Below are 17,232 nucleotides of genomic sequence, written 5' to 3' on the forward strand. Positions count from 1 at the left end.
CAAACTTGCTGGAGTCTTGTACAATGATTTCTTGAAAGTAATTTGCCATAAATTTGGGTAATTTTCATTTGAACTTATTTTCCACTAAGGTACACTAGTGAAATGTCTCCCTTCCATTCACAGTCACAGGCAGTTTCTTTTCTGACTAAACTTGTCTTTTTTATGGGAATAATTAAACACCCTTGTTTATTTATTACTTGTTAATAGGAAAGTGTACTGGTCTGTGAACACTTTTCAGCTTTTCAGCCACAACCAAGGTCACAAGAGAAAGGGTAAATTATGTACACACATACACGTGTGTGTGTGTGTGTGTGTGTGTGTGTGTGTGTGTGTGTGTGTGTGTGTGTGTGTGTGTGTGTGTATATATATATATATATATATATATATATATATATATACATACATACATAAACATGTGTGTGTGTATACATGTTGTGTAGTCAATCAACCAACATACTTTTGGGAAGAAAGGGGAGTACCCAGAGAAAATCCATAGAGATAATGAGAGACCATACAAACTTCACACAGGCGGTAAGCTTTATACTCTAAACTCTGGAACTGGGAGACAGAGATGTTATCACTGAATTCATCATGTTGCCACTTCTTTAGCACCATTGTGACTAGTATTGATCTATTTCATAACTAGCTTGCTCATTGTAGCTAAAGACTTAATCAATTCAAGGGTCTTCTCCTGTTTCCCACTCCAGTACCACATCTTGTTCCAATAATGTTATCAATGGCACATTTATTTCAGACAGATTCAGAATAAAATTTGAAAGAAAGCTAAGGCAACAGGTCCAGAAATCTTATAAGGGTTTGGTTATATGCTTGTGACCATAAATGTATAACAGTTCTAATCTTTTATCACCTGGTACTAAGCCATTTGAAGTTAAACATTGCCCATATAGCTTAATTCTGTACCTCTGGCCTAACTCTTGTTCACCTTGAGATTATGTTGTCTCAGTCTGTTCAGCAATTAAAGCAGACTTCTGTCATAAACATATCTGCTCACACTTAATACCAGACTATCAGTAATGATGATAACAATACCATTAATCCCTTTAATCATCTGTGCTACAGTTCACTAAATACTTCAGATGCTGATAAAATGCCAAATGACAGTCTAAAGACTTTGCATCTTCTTACGGGCTTATAAACAGCTTGGAGATTTGTTTTTCATCTAGTTTGATTTGTTAAAGTTAATGATTTGCATATAGCACACCAGTAAAAACTTTTTTTAGAGTACAAGCAGATACGTTTTGTCACCCTTGTCTCCCTTACCCATTCTTCTACAAGCCTTCCTGTTTTCATCGATAACCTCTTATACATGTTTTTAACAAGACTGGTAGTTTCCATTTGCCCACTTCTCCTGACTTCTTTTCTTCCTCACCCTCTACTTACTGCAGTCATAGAACTCCTCCTCTGTTATTTTTGACACCCTTCTATACTACTTATAGGTTCATAGATTCATAGGTGTTTACTAGGTTAATGACCACAAGGGCCTTTTTAAGCCTAGACATGCATCCCAAATCTCTGACGAGTTCTGATACCCTTGATAAGTGTAAGCATGGGGCTGGGAGATGAACCATTTACAGGTTACCACGTATTACCATATACCCCAACTAAATGAAATGGAACATTCTGTAGTACTGAATCTGTTGTGCAAGTTCCTCTGTATTAGTTTGTATTTGGCCAAGTTTATTCTCCTTAATGGTTGTGGACCTCACTCTCTCGTCAAGGCCAGTTTCCACCAAATCTGCACTAAGCATTCATTGTCTCACTTTAACATAGAACAACTGGTCTTTTAGCACAACTGGTTTTAGTTATCCTCTAGGTTTACTATTTTTGTCAACACAACAGGCTCCTTGTCAATAACTCCATCTACATCAGATGTATGGAAATAGTGTCTATCAAACATTAGCTACAATAACAAGTTCTGCTCCGGCACTGATAAAACGTGTACATCACAGTGTGGGATGACATTCACAATAAGATGGTCATCCTGTTGTATATTCAACTTAGACATAGTCCCAAGCTAAATTAAATCCTACCTTCTCTTCCACTGTCTTTGATCAAGCCATCTTGGATATTCCCAGTATTATCCTAAATGCAGCTGACCAATGTATTCATCTTGCCTGTTAAATAGCAAGGGATGATCCCATTTCTAGACTGTCAAAAGATACTGTCATCTGCTGCAGACACAGGATGCCACCTATTACTCATAATCATGTAGCTTCTAGCAATCCTGAGAAGTACAAAGAAATCTGCAGAACCTTTGCAAAGCTATAGTAGGGCAGACAATTGAGTACCATTGGTACCTACAACTTATGAGTGCCAACAGCTCAAACTACTGCTGGAACAGTGTCAACCACACCATCAAGGACTCTTGTCCAGTCCACCATTTCACTCACAGTACATCTTGGATTGTATCCTAAACTTGACTCTGCCTCAGCTTTTTTATAATTACAAATATGGTGACCTCTGGCTACTTTGCCTTGAGACCTGCTTCAGCTTTCAGCTCTGTCACTCATTGCTGACCTGTCACATCATGGTTCTTTCTACATTATTAGTATGAAACTCTTTTTCATTAAAATTGTTGGTATTTTTTCTACTTATCAAATCCTCGCCAGAAAACTGAAATAGAGTGTCACAGTGATACTTAACACTAGCCATGCTCAGCTTAACTAGATCTCTGATCTGAGACTTTTTCTTAACCAAAGATGACCCTTCAGTCAAACGTTGGAACTAGAAGTCTCCATGTTTCTTACCAATTTTACCAAAGCTATTGTGTACCTATCTTCAACCAGATTGTTGATTTCTTCTGTATTTTAAACAGCACAACTTGGCACAGCTTTGTAAAGATACCACTTTCACTTCAACAAATCCTGACATAATTGTGGTATTTGGAAAGGAAGGTCTGTCAAGTCTGATTACTTTTATAACTAATTCTAAGATCATTGTGCTTAGGGATTGCGTAATTACCCAGTTTTTTTTTCAGTATTCTTAGTATTTTGTGTGACTTATTTGTCAGTTTGCCTTTTGTATCCCATTACATACTTCCCAGTGTTAAAAAAAAAAAAGATTAAAACAACCAAACATTTTAAATGAGACATTTGCTACTGTTGGTGTAATGATACCTGGTAAAGCAGTCCAAGTCATTGATCCTGCTTTAATTACAATGTGAAAAAATGCATTTTATGACAGCTACTACTCCTACAGTGCCTAAGCAGACAACAAAGAGTCTTCAAAATGAGTGAAAACATGTTACAGTTCCCAAATAAATCCTTGGTTTGCACAGTACAACAGGCAATGATAAAATATTTTGCTTTTGTTAACTCTATTTCATTCTTACTCATATGTCAGTATTTACGGATGCACTGGTACAGACTAGCCAAACTTCTTAGCTAAACTGATAAGCTTGGATTACCATTCATAGTAAAGTGTGTTTTTTGTGATGAAATATGTTAGACTACCCCACAAGCCAGAAGGACTGCCATTAAAATTATATGCTTTAGAAATAGTGTGTAATGGAAAATGCCAATACTTACATATTCTTTAATGTCTTTGGATTTTACAGCCTTGTAAGAGGAATATGCTGGATAGAGGGTGCCAAACAGCAACCTGAAAAACAAGGTAAAATTTGTGAAACAAAAGATGAAGGAACAATGTAACATAGCAACAGCTCAATTAAACTAAATAATAAATGATACAAAGAAAACTTCAAGATAAAGTGCTGTGTTGATTAAGGAGCGCATGCCATATAAACATACTCTACTAACCACATATAATCCCATTACTATCAGTAAAGATAGGCATATTTTCTTTAAATGATTAGTAACAAGTGGACATTTACTTCCTTTTTTAGTCTTTTTCTGTCTTGAAAGGTCACCCAAGCTGAAGTCAATCACATTCAGTACATTTAGAAAAGTAGATAATTACTTACTTGGGGAGGACGAGGTGGTGGAGAACCAGCAAATTACAATAAAAGTGATGAGGGATACTTACCCAACCAACTCTATTCCATTGGTTTAATCACTAGTCATGGAGCTTATGCAAACTAGCTCAAATCAAATCTTTGAATTTTCACTCTTAAGGAAAATAGCTTCATTATGCAGAGGCATACCTCTCAACTGTCCAGATTTTCACAGAATGCACAGATTTTCTGCCTTATATTTTTGGTCTGTTCATAAAATTTGTGATTTTCTGGAAAATCAATGAAGACTGAAGTCACTAAATAATGACAGAGTTTCAAATTTCATCCATCCATCCACAATCTCTTTTTGCCATTTTTCACATGGGATTGGTGTATCACTATAACAGTGAGAATCATCTAGAACCAAGGTTCACACCACTGGGTGGCGAGCCCTGCCATGGTGGTTCTTCCATACCACACACTCACATGCATACTTACAGCTATGGCCAGTTTTAGACTTCATATCCTTCAGAAAATGCATACAAATACAAAAACATATTATTCTACCAACTTTCTAAGTTTATAAGAGCAATATCTGTCTCTCTTTTGGGGTCTCTGGTCCATTTTTTTATAAAAAAGGTTGAGGAGAGAGGAGGCTTGAATGATATTGTTACATGCTTCTGTACACCATGTCAAGAAGCAAGGGGCATGCATGACTTGGACACTTTTTATGACAGTGACTAGATTGGTTTATTAGTATTCATTAGGGTTTACAGAGATTTGTGTTACTCAGCGAGATCCATTTTTATTATTACTTTAAGTCCTGATTAGTCTGACCTAAGGACTTAAAGGGTTAATTGAAGGGGAACTGACTGACTGAACAGCTGCATAATTACACATTCTTCTGAAATGAGAGGTCACAGACTACAACTTTCACAGATACCTCTCAAAGATAAAGTGATGTTATAGCCTGAAAGGTTATCTAGTGATATATATATATATATATATATATATATATATATATATATATATATATATATATATATACTATATATATATATATATATATATATAGAGAGAGAGAGCTACAGATGCATAGTCTCTATTGAGTTGTTGTTGTATCTTTCAGCTTTTCCTGGTTAGGGGTCGCCACAGCGGAACTCTGGTCCGCTAATGATTGGCAGTAGATTTTTATGTGCCGAGTTGCCAGCCCTGACGCAAAACCTTCAACGAAGGTACGCCCATTCACGCATGTCTCCAGACAGAAGACGCTCTAGCTGAGAATCGAACGTTACGTCTTACTGTCAGGCGACAGCACCACCACCGCAGTGTTAGTACTACTGAGTCAAAACCCTAAATCAAAACAATGAAAAACAGGTTTAGAATTTGTTTCTAGCCAAAAAAAAAAAAGAAATGACAACCAAGTTAAAAAGCAGCAAAATGAAAGTAAATTTCCCATACAATGTTATCCAATATATTCTGAATTTTTCAAATATTTCATTTTGTTTAAAAACATATATAATGATAGACAGCAACAGTAAACAAATCACATATATTTATCAGACAACATTAGAGAAACTATCTATCATAACAGACAAAGAGATAGGCATGCTGCCTCTGAACTTTCAGTTTTAACCTCCAGTTATGTCTTTGTGCATTGGTAATATTTACACTAACTGGTCCCTACTCATTGCATAGTCGGGGAGGGATTTGTGTGTTACACATCCTGACTTCCCGTTTCCTGTCCAGGCATGGTGTGAGCCAGGAGGAACAGGAAGAAAATATGGCTGATTCAGTTTTGGCTGAAAATGAAGTGAAGGTTGATGAAAATGTAGTTGAAATAGTAGAATCACTACCAGAAGTTTTTTTCTGATGCTGTGGGTGCAGAAAAAATAGTGATATTGGAAGAAAAGGAGATTATAGCTGTAACAGAGACAGATTCAGAGGAAAACTTTCAGAAGAGATTGTTTGAAAGAGAGACTGTTACTTCTGAGAAATGCATAATTACAGCCACCAATTGGGAAGGTTGCGGGATAATTATTTGGAAGAAATGGTAAACCAAAGTGAACCAGGAAGTGGAGCAGCAATTTCATGGGGCAATATAATGGAAAAAATATAGCAGTAAAATGGAGAGAAAGCAGTCGATAAAAAATCATATGCACAGACAGTGAAGGAAGGAGAAAGAAGAAAGAAGAAATAAAATAAACAAAAAAGTTCACAGTACACATGAGCAGCAAAAAAGAAAAAGCATTAGACAGGTATGAAGTATGGGAATCGGTGATTGTACCATTGGGTGTTACTGCAAAAGAGGTAAGAGCATTTATTCTTATCAGTAAAGAGAAATTTTGTGCCATAATATTTGAAACTGGGCAGGCCATGCAAAATTTTATAGAAAAATATGAACAAAAAAGAATTATTATCCGTGGTCAGGTTTTATATTACAATCCTTTTATAGAGAGACAAAAAAAGAGTCATAGTACAATTCAGAACAGATATTAAAGCTAAAGAATTAAAAGAACATCTATTGTGCTTTTGTAAAGATGTTATGGACATTACGAAAATGTACAATGAAAGCGGTTTATGGACTGGAAGATAGGAATGTGGGGTTATATTAAAGATGGAAAATGATAATATGATACATATTCCCAGTGTTATTAATGTAAATGGTAACAGAGTTTTTTGAAATATAGGGGACAGTCTAAAACCTGTTTTTTTTTCCTCTGGAGAAGCTGATCATTTAATTAGCAAATGTGATAAAAGGAAATGTTTTAGATGTGGTAAAACTGGTCATGATGCAAAAAAATGTGATTTAAAATTCAAGAAATGTGGCAACACTGGACATGCATGGTTAGAGTGTGAAGAAAATGTGCAAAGTATGGATAAAGAAGCTATACAAAATGTTGAACATGATAAAAATAAAGGGAAAGAACAAGAGGGGCAGACTGAGACATAAAATACAGAATAAAACATAAAAAAGGAGAGAGAGAAAAGAAGAGCGGTCTGTGGATACAAGTGAAGAAGAATCTTTGAATTGGTAAATAGTAAGGCAAAAGAAAAATTCCATAGGGAAAAAGTAAAAGAAAGGGGAAAAAAAAGTTTAAAAGTATAATTACAAAAGAAAACAAAAAAGATAAAGGATGAGAAACATAACATATCAATTACTGTTTAAAGGGTAAAGATCTTAGCTTTAAATGTTAATAGTATGAAAAATGTTAAGAGAAGAACAGGAATTTTAGAATGGTGTATACTAATGAATGCTCATATTATTGTACTAGGTGATATTAGATTATTAACAGAAGAAGAAAGGAAGCAAACTGAAAAGTTATGGGATGGGCCTATCATTTGGAAAATGGGAACAGGCACTTGTTCAGGGATATGTATATTGTGTCAAGAAATCAAGATATTAGATGTTACTATTACTGAATTAGGACATATTATAGTATTAGATGTAAGGCGGATCAGAAATGTCTCGAATTATTGCTATATATGCATATGTTATAAAGAAAGAGAGAGATGTTTAAAAAGATCTTTAATTATGTCTGTGTTAATATGGATATAATAATAGCGGGAGACTTTAATTGTAACTTAAGAACAGATAAGAAAAATAGTAGTGATGTTAAAATAGCAAATGAAATAATGAAATTTGGTAAATTATAGACTATCCCTGATAACAAATACACTAAATAAATACTGTAGAGCTTTCATCCAAATTTATAAAGACTCTAATACATTATTCTAGTCACCCAGCAAATTAAATTATGCCAAGTTTGTCATGTGATGTTCTTAACATGACTACATGATTTCAGCAGTGATTCTGTGACATTTCACTTCACAGTAAGCCTATGTGGTCAGTAGTTTACAGACTGTTTTTCTTCCTAGCTGAAAGGAATTAATGCTTACCTTGTCCCATTCTTCAAGTATTTTAAACACTTTTCGTGATTTATTTAAAAGAAAAGTTAACAATATTTTCAATTCTCTCATCAGTTTTATAGGAAGTCAGAGATGGTGATTATAAGGCCACAACACCTGGTCATTCTTTTGTCATTTTTTAGTTTTTAGGCTTCTTTAAAAATTCATTTTTCTTGACAAGAATTGGACCCAGCCCATCTTAACTTGTACTTCCACAGACTGAATTTGTTGAATCTACTTTTCTTTCCTGAATAATGAACTGAGCTTTCCCACTCCTATGCCTGAAACACCATAATCTGATCTCTTTGACCTTCTGTAGAATTGGAGTTACTTTGGCTTCGACAATAATGTCATCATTCCTTCATCTGACCCATCGTGTGCAGCCTACCACCCATTTCCAACACTTCACCTTCATCATCTCGAGCTTCTTCTGGCCTTCACTGGCCAGGTTGCTGTACCATAAATGTACTGTGCACACCACTGTTTTGTACACTTTACTTTTCAACTTTTTTGGCATTATTCTTATGTACACTACCCCTGACATTCTGTGCCAGATAGTTGCAGCCCCTCTGATTTTAACTTTGACCTCATTCAGACTACTCTTCTTGTCAACCGACCCTCCTAGATACATGAAACTACTAACCTGTTCCACTATTTTCCCTTCAATCACAATTTGCATCTTCTTCTTTTGATTTCCCTCATTTGTTGCCATGTCTTGTCTGTACTTGGTTTCATCCCATGTGCTTTCAGTATTGTATTCCATTCTGCTATCATTTGCATTTCCTGTTCAGAGTTTTCTTGTATTGCCACATCATCTGTAGCAGCTTTGTTGATCTGTTCCAAAAACCTGCAGTCTATCACTACTTTGAACAGCACTGGGCTCAGAGCAGTATATTGATGTACCCACACTACTATTGAGTCCAAACACTGTACTTGTGTCATTGCATACTTCTAATAGCCTGCACTAATTCTACCAATATTTCTGGGACTTCAAACCATTGCAGGACTGTCCATATCAGCTTTCTTGGGACCTTGTCATATGCTTTCTCCACATCTAGCAGTGACCAGGTAGAGAATTTCCTCATAACATCACATTAGTTGTGATGCATCCTGATTTGAATCCACAATGCACATCTTCCATCTAGCTTTTTACTGCTATGCATATTCATTTGTCAATCACCCTCTCCAGCTCTTCCATACACTCTGACATGAGTCTGACACCTCCATACTGCCCACAGTTTTGAATGTCCCCTTTTTTATTGTACACTGGCACTAGAGTGCTTATTTTACCTTCATTTGGGACATCCCTTTTTTCTCTATACTGTTTTGAGTCTCCTCAGGAGCCACTGCTCCCCTAAGTCACCATCATCTTCATCACATCTACTGTGACCTCATCTGAGCTTGGTGGTCTCTCTGACCTCATCTTTCTTAGTGTTGCTCTTACCTCTTCTAAGGTGGGATCTTCTTTCTGTTTCATAGTAGTCTACTTAACTATGACCCTATGAATCTCTGTTTGAGGCAGTGCATCTTCTCTAGTGGTTTCTTCATTCAGAAGCTACTGGAGGTACTCCTTCCATCTGCCTTTGCTGTCCTGTGGACTGGTGAGCAGGTTGGTGCTGACATCCCTTATGAAGGCTGTCTAATGATTATCTTCTTTATCTTTCTGTTTTTACCATGCAACTTGAATATTTTTTTGTGCCATTTGCTGACTTACTTTCCAGAAGCTGGTAAATGCCTCTAATATTTTTCTTTTTGCTATTGTGATTACTGTCTCAGCCTCAGGGTTAGCCAACCAGTATTCCTTCTTAGCTTAGTCTATCTTTTCTATGTTCCACTTTTTTCTGCACTCTTCCTTTCTTTTGATAATGTCCTGGACTTCTGCATTCCATCGTCAGCTTTCTTTATGTACCTTATTTCCATATTTTTCTTTGCTGCATATCTGTTCTGTAGTCCTCACACATGCTGTTTGGAGACGCTGCCAGTCTTCTGCACATCTTTGTATTTCCTCTTCTTCTTGAAGTGCTAAAACCCTGATTGTGCTCACCATTGGTTTATGCTGTGAATTAACTCTATCACTGGGGATGACTTTGCAATCTCTGATTCTTCCCCAATGCCCTTTCTTTTACTAGGATATGAGCAGTCAGGTCCCCCATTTATCTATATCAGCTCACATTGTATTAATTTATCTAGCATGTCCAGCAACCGATACCTGAATGCACATTTTTCCTTACCATCACAACCCTGTAGGATGGCAGATGCTGAGATAATGAACAATGCCCTTTCTTTATACTTGATTGCCATGGGTCTATCACTTATTTTGATGACATCCCTCACTGTCCTCCCCCTAGGTAATAGACTCTGAGTCATAAGCCAAATTGCTTTGCTTTTTTTGGCCTTCTACCTTGTCTCCTGGATACATAAGACGTCCAGTCTGTTTTTTTTGGCCTGTAACTTGCATGACAGCTAGCTCGCTGACCCCAAGAAACTTAGATTGCATATAACTTCTTCAGTCTTATATGTTTTTATACACTAATCCCAGATCAGACCCAGCAGTTATTTCTCTGGTGAACCCAGCTGTTGCCAAATATCTGGTTAATACAGCTCCCTCCCCTTGTGACAAGGATGGGAAAGCTTCTGATAGATTTGTGGAAAAGTGTATTCTTTTGAATACTTATTTTTAGAATTCTCAACTGTCAAGGCCATATATAAAATTTATGCTTGCCTTTTTTTCAAGGGGTTTAACACTGCCTCTACAACCCATTTTTCAAAAAGAATATTAAACAAACACAGCAAGTTGATGGTAAGCAAACATTCAAAAAGCAGTGGCAAAGTGGTTCCAAAATGAAAGGTGAAGCCCACCAGTTCAATGGACAGTCTAATAAGTATGAATGACTATCTGTAAGACTCCCTTCTCCCTTCCATATCTTCATATAAGATTACTAGGCTAACGTCTGAAGAGCCTTTACAGGCCTGGCCATTATTACCCATATTTCACTTGAATATCAGCCCCAAAGGGCTATAGGATGGTTTAGGTTTGTGTCTATGCCTTTGAGTATTTTTACTGACTGTCCCTGTCCATAAGGGACAATGGTATCACCCCTAGGAGTAAATTTAAAATTCCCCATCCACTGATCCAAACTGTGTTTCAAGAGGGTCAGGGAAGGACTCTGGTTTATATAAAAAGGAAGTTTGTTCCAGAGAAGGGGTAATCTTTGAGACACATACCTGTCTCCAGCATGTTTTGTTCTTTTCACAGACCAGGTTTAGTTCCTTGGATCAGGTAATAGTCGTGCAGTTTGTCTTGAGAATATGTAACAATTTCATGAAGACTGAACTTGAGCATGTCTTGTAGGTTAGGCTTAGAACACTCCTTAATAAGTCAATCTGCATAGGACATGTTGTTTACACCCTATATTTTTTTTAAGGAACCTCTGAGGCCACTCCAGTTGTTGCAGTTGCCTGGTCAGGTGCATGCTGAATGGTGCACTGAACTTGATTATTGATCTGATGAGGGCTGAGTACAGAGGGGCTACAATTTCCTTGGATCTGGATGCCATGCCCTTACTTATAAGTTGTGCCTTATAAAAGGATTTATTCACCACTGCGGACACATGGTGGTCAACGTTCCAGTTAGTGTCTGTTTGTGTATCTAGATCTTTTACTTCTGTGTCCACTCTTAGGGGTGTACTATTAATGTTGTAATTTGCAGGGGTATCTGACTTCCCAAAGGGTATAATTATGATTTTTTTTGCATTTAGTTTGGCAATCCTTAAATTCTTCCAGAAAGTCTGAACCTCCGTTTCTCTCTTTGACAACAGATAGTTTCAGACAGATGGATTCTGAAAGTAATTCAACAAGATTACAGACAGCAAGAGAGTCTCTCACCTTTTCAAGGGATTCTCTCATCTGCCAGGCCAAACTCTTCTTTTCCCTCCTGTCATTTAGTGCCCACTGTCTGAGAGGGTGATAGAATTGGACGTTCCTATGCAGCAAGGGGAAGAGTTTTATTCAAGAATGTTTCTAGTATCAGAGAAAGAAAATTTGTGGAGACCATTTCTGGATTTTTCCTTTCTAAATCTGTTTAGGATACTGTCCAAGTTCAAAAGGTTATTCCTTCGAAACTTGTTAACACTCATTCCCCATTTGACTTTTCTGGTGACTTTAAAAGATGCTTAGCATCACATTCCTATAGATCCAGATTTGAGATGTTTAAGGGTTTCTGTGTCTGGATCACAATATCAGTCTTCTACACTACCCTCTGGTCCATCCACTGTTTCAAGGGCATTTGCAAAGTGTCTAGCTTCTGAGAAAGCTTAGTGTAAACTGCAAGATATTTACATTTTTTCCTTATTTAGATGACTTGCTAATCTTTAAAGAGTCTTTTTAAAGCGTCAGGAATACCTTACTTGGGTGAGGTATCTCCTACATGGATTGGGCTTCCAGACAAATAAAAGTCTTGCTTGAGTCCTTCTTACAGGGTTGTTTTCCTTGGGTGCCTCCAAGATACCTCAGTTCAAAGAGCTTTACTTCTGCAAGAAACAGTATCTAGAGCTACTCCTGAATCTTTCCACTCAAACTACTGTCTGGAATCAATGGTTCTCAGAATTCTTATGGCAAGACTCCACATGAAAAAAAAAAATCAGTGGTACCTAAAATCTGTATGGTCTCAAAAGGAACATCCACTGACATTCAAGTGTCCAGTGTTTGGCTTTGTAAGAAGGAAAATTTTTCGATGGAGAGATCAGTTTTATTAGAATCCAGGTCTTCTACTTTTCCTTACCCAGACTTTGTTTGGGGAACAGTGTCTATGGGGATAAAAGTGCAGGGTTTTTTCAATAGAAAAGACAGACCAAAACAAATAAATATAAAAGAGATGTTGTCACTTATACATACTCTCAACTCTCTCAATCATCTATGGTTCTCAGGACCATTACAAGCATTTAAAGACAACATCACAGTGATGGAGTACAAAATAATTTGGGGGAAACCAGATCTCACCCTCAGCACAATCTCACTCTACAGGCATTTTACATTCCATCTGAGCAATACTGTCTGGCAGACAAGCTGAGCAGAACCAGGACAAATCCTCTTGAATGGAAACTGAATCAGGGTTTTTTCCAGGAACTGATCCAGCTGTGAGGAACACCTCAAATAGATATTTTTATGTCCACTCACAACAATCAGTTGGCAAAAGTCTGCACCAGAACTACATACAAGAAAGCCTGGGAGACGGATTTTCTTACTCTTCCTTAGATAGGAACTGTTCCTTTCTGCATTTCTACCCTTTCCACTAATATCCAGGGTGATTCTGAAGATCCAGAAGGATTCTAAAAAAGATCATTGTAGTGACTCCCTTTTGGCACAGGCAACCCTTCTTTTGGAAATGGCCAAGGGAAATTACCACAACTTCCCCATAGATGACAAGGAGTGTTTGATGTATCCTGACCCCAAACAACTGCAACTAACTGCCTGAATGATAGAAACTTAATTTCGTTTAGGTGCCTATTTTCTGAGGACATGCAGCTGGTATTAAAGGAAGCAAGAAAACCTACCACTAGAAAAACATATATTACTAAATGAAATGTTCTAATTCTTGCCTAGACAGGAACCAGCACCATTTCAGGGCTAGTGTTTCTCCAGTTCTGCATTGTTTGTGTGAGTTACTATACTCTGGGTTGTCTGTCTGTCCTACTCCTCCATCAAGGTTCATTAGTCAGGCATTTCAGCATGTCTGCCCATGGGACTCCCTCTTTCAATGTATTCTCATTTGAAAATGTTTTTGAAAGGGGTTGCTTACCAAGCCTCCTAGAAAACAGGTGGTTCCTTACTTATTTATTTATTTTATTTAGTTAACATTTGTTTATCGGGAAAGTCCAACTTGACGCCAATTTTCAGCGGAGGCCTGGGGAGAAATGCTCCAGACACATGTATTTACAACGTGGGAGGAAACTGGAGCATCTGGAGGAAACCCAGATGAATGCATGGAGGATGCGCAGACTCTGCACAGAGGGCACCCAAGCTGAGAATTGAACTGGAGAATTTTTTGCTGTGAGGCGACAACACTACAGCTGCACCATCCTCCTCAGGATCTTAATTATTTTTCTTGGAAAATTGACTCTTGTTCCATTTGAACCAGTTCATCAGTCTGACTTGAGATGTTTAACATGGAAAACCGTATGACTGATTTCTCTGACCTCTAATAGAAGAGTATCCAAGTTGCAAGCTTTTATGGTGTGGCATTCTTATCTTATTTTTTTACAAAGATAGGATTTCCTTGAGTACTAATTATTTATAACTAAAATGGTATCTAAATTTATCTTGAGCCAAGTTATCCATCTTCCTGTCTTCTTTCAAGAACCTAAAAATGAGGGAGAAAGGATATTCCATACCTTGGATGTCCCCAGTCAACTCAGGTCCTATCTTGACAGAACAAAATCTTTTAGGAACTCTGATCAGTTGCTCATTTCTATTTCCATATAGTTGTCTCATGCTATTAGCATTTGTTATACCTACCACAACAAAATAATTCCAGGCAGGGTCAATGTTCATTCTACCTGGGATTTGGTTTCAAGTATTCTAGAAGCAGTAACTTGGTCTTCTATACATACCTTTACAGAACAATATAAACAAGATTTCTTCTCCATGTCTAGGACTGATTTTGCTAGGATGATTCTCCAGGGGCTCTTGGATCCACATCTTTCCTCGTCCAAGTCAGTCTAAGCTATACTAATCTACCCTTATAACTATAGTGACTGCAGCAGTGATTAGTATGATGAACATAGTACAGTTGGGTGAGTAAACTTACCGTAACAGTAGATGGTAGAATGATAACTGCTGCACTAGCTGCTCCCTCCCTCCATCCCCCTAATTTTTGTATCTTTTTGTAACCAGGGTCAGAATATATATATATATATATATATATATATATATATATATATATATATTAATAAATATATACATATATACGTTTGTGTGTGTATATAGATAAACACACACAAATGTTTATATATATATATATATATATATATATATATATATATATATATATATAAAATTCTTTAAAGCATTGAAATCTCATAACATTGAACTTCAAAACACTGAGACCATAACATCAAAAACCCAAAGCAACGAAACCTCAGAACATTGAAACTTTGCACCATAAGATTAAAAACTACAACACACATGTAAATAACATCCTCTCCAACTATAACAACACCAAACTAACAAACACACTTTTTATTACGTTTCTGCAGGTTCTCACTGTATCGCAATCACCATACAGAATGTAAACATAATGTCTAAACCACTTTCCTGTATGGCTTAAAAACACATACAGATTGGCAAAATAAACACTTTTTCCCCTAATCACTTCTCTCAGCACTTCTCAGAATACTAACTTAGCTTCCATGAAAGCAACACATTCATATGTTAACATTCTGTATGGTGATCTTGTTACAGTGGGGTTAGGAAATTAACTTTTTTCCACTGTAGTGCGATCTAGGAGTTGATATATTTAATTTACGGGGGATGTGGGGGGCAGAGCCCTCCACATGGGGATGCAGGGGGGCTTGCCCCCTTGCAGAAACGTAGTAAAAAATGTGTTTGTTAGTTTGGTGTTGTTATAGGTGGAAGGGATATTATTTACATGTGCATTGTAGTTTTTTATGTTATGATGTACACTTTCAGTGTTCTGAGTTTCCGTTGTTTTGGGTTTTCAGTTTTTGAGGGTTTTGATGTTATGGTCTCAATGTTTTGAAATTCTATGTTATGAGATTTCAATGTTTTGAAGTAAACCCATATATATATATATATATATATATATATATATATATATATATATAGATAGATATCTATGGTTCCCCTTCACAAACACAAAATGCATACGACCGATGCCATATGCTCAAATTTCTGAAGCTCGACTTCGTGAAAGGGAAGTAAAAAAAAAGGTAACATAATACATATATCTCGATATACATATATATATATATATATATATATATATATATATATATATATATCTAGATAGATAGTTTCATAGGTTCATAGGTGTGTACTAGGCTAATGGCCCTGGGGCCTTTAGAAGCCTAGCCATAGGATTACCCTGGCATTGTGCTACCCGACCTTAGTTCCCAGTGCCTCTGTCAAGTACAGCTACTGGAGTTATCCCTGGGGTGAATTTTCTACTTCCCATCCACTCATCAAGATTTCTCTTGAAGAAGGTCAGTGAGGTGCTCTGCTTGACATGTATGGGAAGTCTATTCCATAGCATGGGCAGTCTCTGGGTTATGAACCTGTCCCTCCTGTAAGCTCTGTTGATTGTGGTAATGAGGATGAGGTTGAGGTCTCTGGAGCATGTGGTATAGAGGGATTGGGACTTCTTTAGATGTAGTGTTTCTAACAGAGCTGGGTCAAACATGGCTTTGTAAGTCAAGCAGAGATTGTCTTTAAGTATGCAATATGAGACAGAGAATAGTTGGAGTTTTTTGAGTCTGTCCATATAGGACAAGTGTTTAAGGCCTAGGATCCTCTTTGTGAGGTACTTTTGTGGCCTCTCCAGTTGTTGCAGGTATCTAGTGAGGAACATGCCAAATGGGGCATTGTACTCGATGACTGGCCTAATGAGGGAAGAGCAGAGGGAGACAATGACCTCTTTCTTCCTGGATGCAAAACCCTTAGTAATGAGATGTGCCGCATAGAAGGACTTTCTTACCACAGTGGCAATATGGTGGTCAAAAGAGAGGTTGCTGTCAACCTGTGTTCCCAAATCTCTTATAACGACTTCTGCGTTCAGTGGACTACCATCAATGTGGTAATTCATGGGAATCTGTTTTTTCCCAAAGAGGATGACAACACATTTTTTGGCATTGAGCTTAAGGCCATGGTTCTGACACCAGTCATTGATCTCAGTGAGGCCACTCTGTAGGAAGTTAACATCACTTGGGGAGTTAATAATAGCTCTCAGCTTGCAATCGTCTACGAACTTTGTCAGCCAGAGTCTCTTCATGTTGGCCTGGACTTCAGAGAAGTAGATACCAAACAGGAGAGGACCCAGGACCGAACCCTGTGTGACTCCACTCGTGACTAGTCAGCAGTCTGACTTGGAGTCAGCTACTTTCACACTGTGGGTTCTATCTGTGAGCCAGTTTGCAACCCACCTACTGATATAGGGGTTGATGCCTAGCTTAGTGAGTTTTTCTATAATTCCTGAGTGGGGAATGGTATCAAAGGCCTTGACCAGATCAAGGTAGGTTGTATGAATCACCTTGCCTTCATCCACAGCTCTGGTGACTGACTCAAAGAAGTCAATCAAGTTGAGCAGGCATGATCTACCCTTCACAAAACAAAACTGTGTGTGATTCAGAGTTTGGAGATTCCCTATATCCTTGTTTATTAGGTCCATGATGATGTGT

The 17,232-nt window shown here is 37.4% G+C and overlaps 1 protein-coding gene across 3 annotated transcripts in view; it reads right to left on the reverse strand.

Moving 5' to 3' along the window:
- REEP1 (receptor accessory protein 1) overlaps positions 1–17,232 on the reverse strand; it is a 1,259,835-nt gene that overhangs the window by 684,187 nt on the left and 558,416 nt on the right. For all 3 annotated transcript variants that reach the window (XM_044062335.1, XM_044062333.1, XM_044062336.1), the window contains exon 2: positions 3,549–3,621. In XM_044062335.1, the coding sequence (XP_043918270.1) occupies positions 3,549–3,621 (73 nt within the window). The remainder of the gene's footprint in view (positions 1–3,548; positions 3,622–17,232) is intronic.

This window comes from Protopterus annectens, chromosome 2.part1, assembly GCF_019279795.1.
Source record: "Protopterus annectens isolate FY-2018-M chromosome 2.part1, PAN1.0, whole genome shotgun sequence".
Classification (NCBI taxonomy): Eukaryota; Metazoa; Chordata; order Ceratodontiformes; family Protopteridae; genus Protopterus; species Protopterus annectens.